This window comes from Pinus tabuliformis, chromosome 3_1 (genome assembly GCF_031772625.1).
Source record: "Pinus tabuliformis cultivar Carrire ecotype Pingquan chromosome 3_1, CPIR1, whole genome shotgun sequence".
NCBI classification, from domain to species: domain Eukaryota; kingdom Viridiplantae; phylum Streptophyta; class Pinopsida; order Pinales; family Pinaceae; genus Pinus; species Pinus tabuliformis.
The window spans coordinates 50,019,044-50,028,206 of record NC_142301.1 but is presented as its reverse complement, the minus strand read 5'-3'; the positions used below and the strand labels follow the sequence as shown (position 1 = coordinate 50,028,206).

General features: G+C 38.0%; 1 protein-coding gene across 1 annotated transcript; it reads right to left on the bottom strand.

The window, feature by feature from the left end:
* Positions 1 to 392: 392 nt before the first annotated feature.
* LOC149185711 (putative transcription factor bHLH041) lies at positions 393 to 3,749 on the bottom strand. The gene is made up of 9 exons (XM_089412475.1): positions 3,255 to 3,749; positions 3,042 to 3,170; positions 2,606 to 2,705; positions 2,458 to 2,472; positions 2,287 to 2,343; positions 1,542 to 2,210; positions 932 to 1,366; positions 759 to 808; positions 393 to 634 (listed from the first exon to the last, which is right to left on the bottom strand). The coding sequence occupies exons 1-9, from the start codon at positions 3,365 to 3,367 to the stop codon at positions 619 to 621; spliced, it is 1,584 nt and encodes a 527-aa protein (XP_089268601.1). The 5' UTR covers positions 3,368 to 3,749; the 3' UTR covers positions 393 to 618.
* Positions 3,750 to 9,163: the final 5,414 nt, after the last annotated feature.

Genomic DNA, 9,163 nt, shown 5'->3' with positions numbered 1-9,163 from the left:
TTGGTCCTCACTTTTAGCCTTTCTCTTACCCTGATCTAAATTGAATGTTGGAAAATAACACATAAAAATAATATCGCAATCTTACTTGAAATTATATTGTCAATTTTTATTAAAAAGAATTATTTCATCTATAAATTAAACTAAACTTTAATTACAATTATAAATAAAAATAAAAATAATTATCCTAAATGGTTATTAAATATCATAAAATAAATATTAATCATAAGATAAAGTAAACATGGACTTACGTTATTTTCCATTTACTTTCATTCAATAAAGAATGTGCAAAAACAATCAACCACTAAGTGACTGATATAATTATGATATAGTGATTAATATTTAGCCTTTCCAATATATATAGCTATGATATAGTGATTAATATTTAGCCTTTCTAATATACTTTGGGAGGAAAACCGTTAGAATACAATTACTTAGATATTCAAATGGAATCCGTTAGAACCATCGAGGCCGACTTTGAATAACGATTTGAAATAAACTGAGAGATGAAGATGAGATGATGTACAGTGGAACGACATGGACGTGGAGAGTCGAGACCATTGACCTAACCCAACCGCTCTACGGCAGCGGAGGCCCGCCATCTTCCCTACCCCCTTTCCTTCACCTGCTCCATGTCCTGCAAATTTCCCGACCAATCACAAATATTAGCAACATATATATGGCGAAGGCGTGTAGATACATCTCTCTAATGGAGCCAGAATGCAAGTGGAGAGTCGAGACCATTGACCCAACCTTCCTACCCGTTTTTCCTCGCCCCGCTCACCAACCCTTCCTTCACCTGCTCCATGTCCTACAAATTTCCCCACCAATCACAAATATTAACAATAAAAATAGAATGAGAATGTGAAGGCTTGAAATACAGTTATATATCTCTAATGAAATGTGAATGGCAATCCAGTTCTATATATCTTACATGATCTTCCAATTTGATGGTCGCAGTCATTCGATATCTCAAGCGTGATGGATCGCCTTCGTGGTGTGCTGTGGATGTGGCCATAGAAACAAGAGCGACATTCATTTCTCTCAGACTCTCCACCATCGCAATCGTCAAATCAGTCGTATTTGTAGGCCTGTCGACCACCACTACTATATTCCCCATTTCATCAGAAATAGTGCCGCCTCCAATCTTTGATACCTCAACTGTCACCAAGCTGTCACTTCCCTCACTACATGTGAAGTCCGGTTGTTGCAGGGCTGTGCTGGTGGCTGCACCCTCCTGAGATTGAGCACGCGGGAGCTTCTTCAATTCTGATTCCAACTCTTTATTCCTCTCTTCAAGTTCTTCCACCCGCGATTTGAGACTAGTTAAACACTCTCTCGTGTACCTCAATATGGAAGCCTTGTCTTTCTGCAAATATATTAACAACAAAACTCGTTTTTTTTGTACCTACTTCTAACTTAAATTTAAGAGAAGAACTGTTTCATATATTTTCAATAGCTATAGAGATTAAATCCCAAGGTCAATGGTTGGCCATAAAACTTCATTTCTTTACAACAAAAAGCTTTATTTTCATGGAACGTACCCTTGCGCAACGAGGGATGACTGAACGCAACGCCTCAAAGCTGTCCTTCAATTTCTCTCTCCTCTTACGCTCAGAAATCTTATGATGAACCTGACTGCTAGAAACCGTAGACAATGAGACTTGTCCCAGTTTTTCTGCATGAATATGCCTCAAAATTGCTAGGCATCTCTTCAATTTGTACTGACCCTCAAACATCGGGGGCATAACCAACTTACTTGGCGGTCTCCAGATGCCAAATGCGCTGAGAATGATGTTCCTTGTTAAGGGGGCGACTGGGAAACTGCCGGCCCGACTGGTTTGTGGGAAAAACGGTTGGCCTGGAACCCAAAGTTGCGCTCCAAGGCCACCGGTCAAAAGCCCAGAAGAAGGCCGCAATTGCAACGTTTGCAGGTAAGCATCAAACCCAGTAGCCAATTCCGAGGCGGACATAGAATGTTGGTGGGTATCCTGCGGTATATTGATTTGATCCCCTCTAAACATGGTGGGACACTGTAGATATGAACTCCCAGGTCTGTCAATAGAGCGCGATAGAAGCAAAGAGCAAGATGAAGTTAATACACTCGTCCCACGCGTGGCCATGGGCAAGGGGATAGAAATATTGGGTGACATGATAGTTACACTCGCCAGGAGGCTTGAAATTCGTAATTTATTCTGCTCATCCGCTTGAACCTGCAAGTGAAACCATGGAATTTAGCATGGAATCAACAGAATGCAGACGAGTGGTGGGAATAATATAATGTCTCACCAAATTTGTTGTTCCCAGCTCTACTACGCCGTTTCCACAAGGAATGAACACTGCAGTCTAAGAAATAATGAAATCTCAGGATGGGCAGCGAGAAGTACCAATCGATCGAGCACAATTAATTAAGTCGACTTGCCACGTGTCTAAAACGGGGAAGGCAGTGTAAACGCTCACCTGAATGCCGACGGCCTGCATACAAGATTGCAATGAGAGAGACAGAAACAATAAATTCATAGCCATGGGAAGCGTTTTCTATGCGTTAAATATTGCGCCAGAAATAACAATTTGAATGTGGGCTGAAATGGAAAACTAATTATTTTACCTTGTAAAACAGTTCCTGGCTTGCATTAGACCTGAAGCGCAGGAGCTCATTTACCGTTAACCAAACATACGGTGGTTGATTCAATGCCAAACCTGGAACTCTGAATTGGCAAAATTGTATCAAAATTCTGCCAACATTCTATGTACAATATTTTATTGGCAATTTCGATATGGGCAGACTTTTGATTATTTACAAATAATTTTAAAAAATAAAATAGATACATTTTTAAATTAGCCAAATTAAAATTAAAATTGTTCTACTTATTAATTTAACACAGAGATCTTTAATTTCATTTATATATATAACACGCTCTCTGAAATATATACTTCTTTTGCAGAGGGCTCTCAAACTTCAGAAAATTAGACATAAAACTGATATGTAACCTATTAATTCGCTCACACAGATCCTACATTCTGTGAGTATGGATATAACTTACCCAACATCCAGAGCAAAGCGACAATGCTTGTACAAATTGAAAAGGGTTTGGCCTGCGCTCTGGGCCGCGGCCGTAGAGGAACCAGCTTCCATTTCTGGGTTAAACCATCCGTCTTTACATGCTAATTCTCTGAAAATTAAACGGAAAATTAGATACAAAATGTAATATCCTTAATTAGACACAAAGCATAAGAATGGAGAGAAAGAAACTTACTGTGGTGGCTGATCCAAGGACCACAGCACAATATAGGTCCACTCTAAAGGTATTACAATGCGTCTCATTATTTGTTGGAGTGAGTGGTCATCCAAGTAGAAAATGAAGTCCATGATCTCGATAACATAAAAGTTGAGGAGAAGAAAGCCTGTACTGGATCTCGCCGACGTAGAAATACAGAGCCTGGAAAATTGAGGAAATTAGTTGTCGAATGGAAAGGGTTTAAGAGTTGCCAAGGCACGAGTTGTTGAGAAGTGTGAACAGGGGAGGGAGGTGACATTTACTGTGATTGTAGAGATGGTAAAAGGGTTAAAAAGTGAATAAGGCACGAACGCGGGAAATATGGTTTTGTGGTGGGGGCTCCCGAAGCTGAAAACGTGTATAGGTATTAGATTGGGTTTTTGAATTTGGATTGAAGGTCGTGATTGGTCGCACAGGAGTATCAGCCTCCCTGACGAGATATCCCAACAACCAAGTGGGAGACAAGACTTTTTGTGCTCTTATCTCATTAAAAGACAAAAAGGGACTTTTGTGCCTTGATATAATAGTTATTATCTCATTAAACGACAAAATAGGGCTTTTGTGCCGTGTTTTAATAATTATTAATTTCAGTCCTTGTCATTTTCGAATATTTACTTTCACATATAACTCAACTATCATACATTTTTAACATGGCCAGAAATTTCATTTTATAGGGGATTTTGTATTCAGAGTTGTTGAATAGCCTACATCCTTAACTACCGAGAGTACACAAAATGATTATCTCTATACCGTGGACTTATACCAACCTGTAAAGTTGCTCCTGTGAAAAGTGTCTCTTGATAGCTAGGAATAATTTTCTACATAAGTTGGATGATTTGAAATTATTGTTAATGAATGTTGAGGGATGACTAACTCACCTCAAAATGGGCTTCCCTTTGAGCCCAACATCAACACTTTATTGTAAGTATGCAAACAATCTTATTGACTTTGACCTTTTATTATCTTCATGATTTATATGTTTTTTTATTAGTTGTTGTTTTTATGATGTTTATAACTCTAGTTATTCATGTAACTGTTTGTGTAGAAATTTAATGTGTAGATTCAAAACTGCTCATGGAATTTACTAGATTACAAGACTTGAAGCTACTCTACTCATTTGCGGAAAGAAAATCACAATCGAGAACACAAATCATTAACATGCATCAAGATTCAACACATATACACAGAGATTTATCTAGGGGAAAGCAACTGCTCAAAACCCCTTACTATATGTATTGCATTAATCAAAGAATCTGGATGAATACAATATGTTCTGCTCAAGCTTGAGTTCAACCTACACCTATATCTTCTATCCTCCCCCTGAATGACCAACCTTAGCCAATACTTAGCCAAAATTTCGAGCCTTCAAGCCCATATTTCCTTGCGTTGTTTGATGAGGAATTAGTCCCTATTAATTAGGGAAATTTCTCATTGAGAATTGCGCAATTCCTTTAGGCCCTTCTTTCACTGCATGCACCATTTGTACAACTTGGACTAGTTTACAACTGATAGTACACTACCCTTGAACTCCAATATCAACTGGGTAACTTGAATTCTTTGCATGCATGAGTTAATTTAGGCTGATAGATTAGTAAATTGGATGATTATTCAGTGTGGAAAAAGTTACACACCCTTTTCACTCAGTGTGAAAAAATTTACACACCCTTGACTGAACCTCCACTAGTTCTACTAACAATGAGAACTAGTTACGTTGACAATAACTCAAATTAACTGAAATAGATTGCTACACGTTAGTAATCAATCATGTAGAAATGAACTCAAGTGTCTCCAAATTGAATTTACTGAGTTAACTGAATGACAAGAGTCGTGTCACCTCAGTTAACTACCTCTAAGTATTCTGCTGAAATTGAAATTGAAATTTATCCTAATTTAATCAAGGCAAAATTAAATTAGAATTTTCTTGCTGCATTTTCAACACTCCCTCTCAACAAGAAAGGGATTAACATCTACCCAAATCTAGCACCTTTGGAATGTACTATATGCAACACTTTTCTCTGTTGCTACTATTATTGCAACATCTACAACTGAGAAGCATCCAAAAACTAAAACACTAATTGAATCAATTATGTCTGCAACTATCTACTAGAAAAATTGTGTTGTTGTTAACTCTGCTACTAAGCTTCCTGTTCTATTATCAACACTCTTATGCACTCCTCATCATCTGACTAACACTGATCCTCTTGCTACTGACTATTGTGGGTCGTTGTAGCAAGGGTAATGATCCATGAGACAAACACACCTCAATGAACCCTACCCAAATTTCTGCATTCTTGGACTAAGGGTCTATATTGCTCCACCTCGCTCCTTGAGGTATAGCTACATGTGCTCCCTCTCCCCACTTGGCTCGAACTCTCCCCCTACTGGAGGTCTCTAGTTGAGTAGATGTCTCCACTCTACCTCCTGTCTACTTCTCCATTTGTGGCCACACGAAACTTCTTGAGGTTGCTTCTGAGACTACATGTTGAGAGGTCTAACATGCTCCCTCTCAGCCACCAAATATGCCTTTCTCCTCAAGGCTTTGCATGCATCTTCTACCTCAAGTGCATACAGGTTCTTGACTCAAACTCTGATTTGCTTCACCTGTCTCGTGGCTATGTGTCTCAAGAGAGCCTTCCCTTTGCTAAATATAACATCGTAGCCACAGTCTTGCAACACAACTATGGAGACAAGATTCTTCTTTAGACTTGGAACAAACATCACATCCTTGAGTCTAAGAGGGGAGTCAGACTCCCTCTAAAAGGTCATAGAACTAATCTCAGTCGCATTGTGCCTTTTGTCGTCTCTAAACTCAATGTTTATATGAAACATGGGTTTTGGAGTGAAGGTAAGTTTACTTAATATTAAGTTTTTATGTAATATTTATTTTAATTGTGTTATTTAATTTATATTATTTCAATTATTATATTCTAATTCAATTAATTTGTTTTATATTAATTTTTTAATATTTGTTGTATTAATTTATATATAATGTTATATTCAATTTTTTGTTTAATATTTGTTTAGTTTGTAATTATTTTAATATAATTTGGTATTTTGATCATTAGTTAATTAAGTTTTATTTTTAATTTATTATTTTATTTTTTTAATTCTTAATTTTAATTTATAGTAATAATAATTGCAAAGTATAATTGTAGATATTAATTCAAAATTAAGATTTAATATTTTATTTAATATAATAGTGATTTTCTTACAAGTTACAATGATTATTATGGTGACAAATTTAATGCAGGGCTAACATGAAAATTCAAGGAAGCAATTTTTTATTATAAAAATATGAGAGAAGAAGTCATATAGCGAGGGAGGCATGAGGCGAAACTAACATAAGAAGCCAAGATATAATTGGGGTCAAATTGTCGACAACAAATAGTGATGATCTTTAGATAAAGGAGTTTTTCACACATGTAATCGCTTGACTGCATAGTACATAACTATAGCACAATATTAGAAAATACATGGGGGCAATGCTTGGATTCAATCTCAAATACAATTGTTCATTCAATTAAACATCTTCAAACTATTAATGGGAACCAAGAAATAAATGGGTACACGACCACAAAAATAAAGGGGTTGTAGCAACTATTTGCTCGCACATTCTTTGGTAAACTGTCTATAACCCTCACTCGCAGTAGTCCTAAGGGTTAGCTCAATTGGTCAAGTCCTTGTTGTTAAAAGAAACTTTGCTATTTATAGGTCATAGGGTCAATTCTCTTGAAACCCTTGGGGTCAAGATCTTTGGTTGAGCTAACAAGAAGTAATCCCTTTAGGTGGATCTGCCTGGTATAAATATTACGTAGATGTAGCGGCCACCAATTTATGGGGTCCGTGAACCACTAAAAAAATCACTTGCAATTCTTATTTCAATTCTGCTATGTGCGAAAAGGTGCTAGTGCTCTGCAATCTGAACTAGGGTTTTGATTTAGGGTTTTGTCGCTTGTCACCATAGCAGGGCGCAGAGGAGGGAGTTCAACTCCCTCCTATAGTCAAGTGGTTGCGAATAGAAGCAAGGGAGTTGGATCGCATCATTTCAAGAAACCAACAGAGGTGGTAACAGAGTTTATGAATATAGAAAAATTAGAAACCATCAGACCTCAAGACAGGAAGAGAATCATGAGGAAGCTAGTAAGGAGAAGAGGACAGAGGTTAGAAGTCAGAAAGTTGCTCCTATGAGTACATCATGGGTCTGTAAACCCAAGTCGACCACTATTCCTCAAGTCATTTTAAGTGACCCAGCGCTACAGGTGCACAGAGAACACATGGTGGAATATGTTGTTATATGTAAATTTATGGGGATTTGGCCAACGGAGAAGGCTTTGCAAGCATGGATAAGGAACCACTGGAAACCAAAGGGGAAAATTTAACTTCACCTTGGGTCCAAGGGCTTCTTCACAGTGGTGTTCACAAGCTTAGAGGATAAAGACAGAGTGTTTGATGGAGGACCTTATTTTTACGCTTCTGCAGGCCTTTATTTGAGACCATGGGTAATGAACTTTGTCCCAGAATGAGAAATTTTCACATCGGTGCCAGTATGGATAAGACTCTACTCCCTTCCTTTAGATTATTGGTTGTCAGAGTCTCTAAAGGCTATCGGCAACAAGCTAGGGCATTTTATAAAGATCTCAGATGCTACTCTAAGAGGCAAATACACTTCCTTCGCCCAGATATGTGTGGAAATGGACTTATCTGGGGCACTTCCGAATGCAATCATTTTAGAAGTGTATGACAAGGAATGGGTGCAGGCGGTGGACTATGAACATGTCCCATTTAGGTGTCGTAAGTGCCATGAACACGGGCACCTATATAGGGACTACCCATTGAACAAGCTGGAGAGCAATACGAAAGCCACTACAGGCAAGGATCCCAAAGGTTTTACTAAGGTTGGGGGTAAAGGGAAAGGAGGAAAGCGATACCAAAAGAAAATTAATGAAGATAGACAACCAAGCCACAATAGTTTCAAGATCTTAGAAGAAGAAGTCGAAAACAATGGGACAAACCAGGAATCGGAGAATATTCCCACTGAGAAGGAAAGGGATGCTAATATGGAGGATATACCAGAAAACAACAAACAAAAGGATGATATGCCAATCATTATGGAGCTTAGTAGGGATCACGAGATGACCCCAAGTGAGGCTGGAACGGAAGACCATGAACTGCAGTAGATTCTAGAGAGGGAGAATTTAGATCTAGAAAAGTTTCTGGAGCGGGGAATAACTAATGGGGTAGACACTCTACCAAAAGAGGAGTTTGACAGGGTTCAACAGCTCTTCCTCTGGAGATCACAAATGAAGTGTTCTAGAGTCAAAAGAAACTATGATAGCCAAGATAATAGGGGAGTGAAAACAATGGAGGATACACCGATGAATTTTTCCAAGAACTCGAGTAGGAAAAGAGGAAGAAAAAAACAGAATGAGTTGTTGACCTAATGTGGGAAACTTATGATTAACTGAAGTAAGATGAGGGATCTTACCAGTTACTCTTTTACAAACCTTTCTTAATGAAGCTTACAACCTGGAACATTAGGGGTCTAAGAAGTAAAAGGAAACAAAGAACTCTTAGCAGTAGAATAAAAGAAGAAAAATCATATATGGTTTTTATTCAAGAAACAGAATGTTCGATGGACAAGATCAGAGAGATACACAACAAATGGTTAATCAAGTATGAATATCTAGATGTTAAAGAGGATAACTCGGTGGGTTGGATTCTTACTCTATGGGATCCTCAAAAACTTGGAATCCTGGATGTTGAAGCTTCTAGGAGCTATTTATCGTTGGTGATTCAACCTTTGGGTGATAAGGAGATCTACATGATCACTAATGTCTATGGTCCTCAAAAACTAGAAGACAAACTTAAGCTTCTCACCTCCCTTGAGG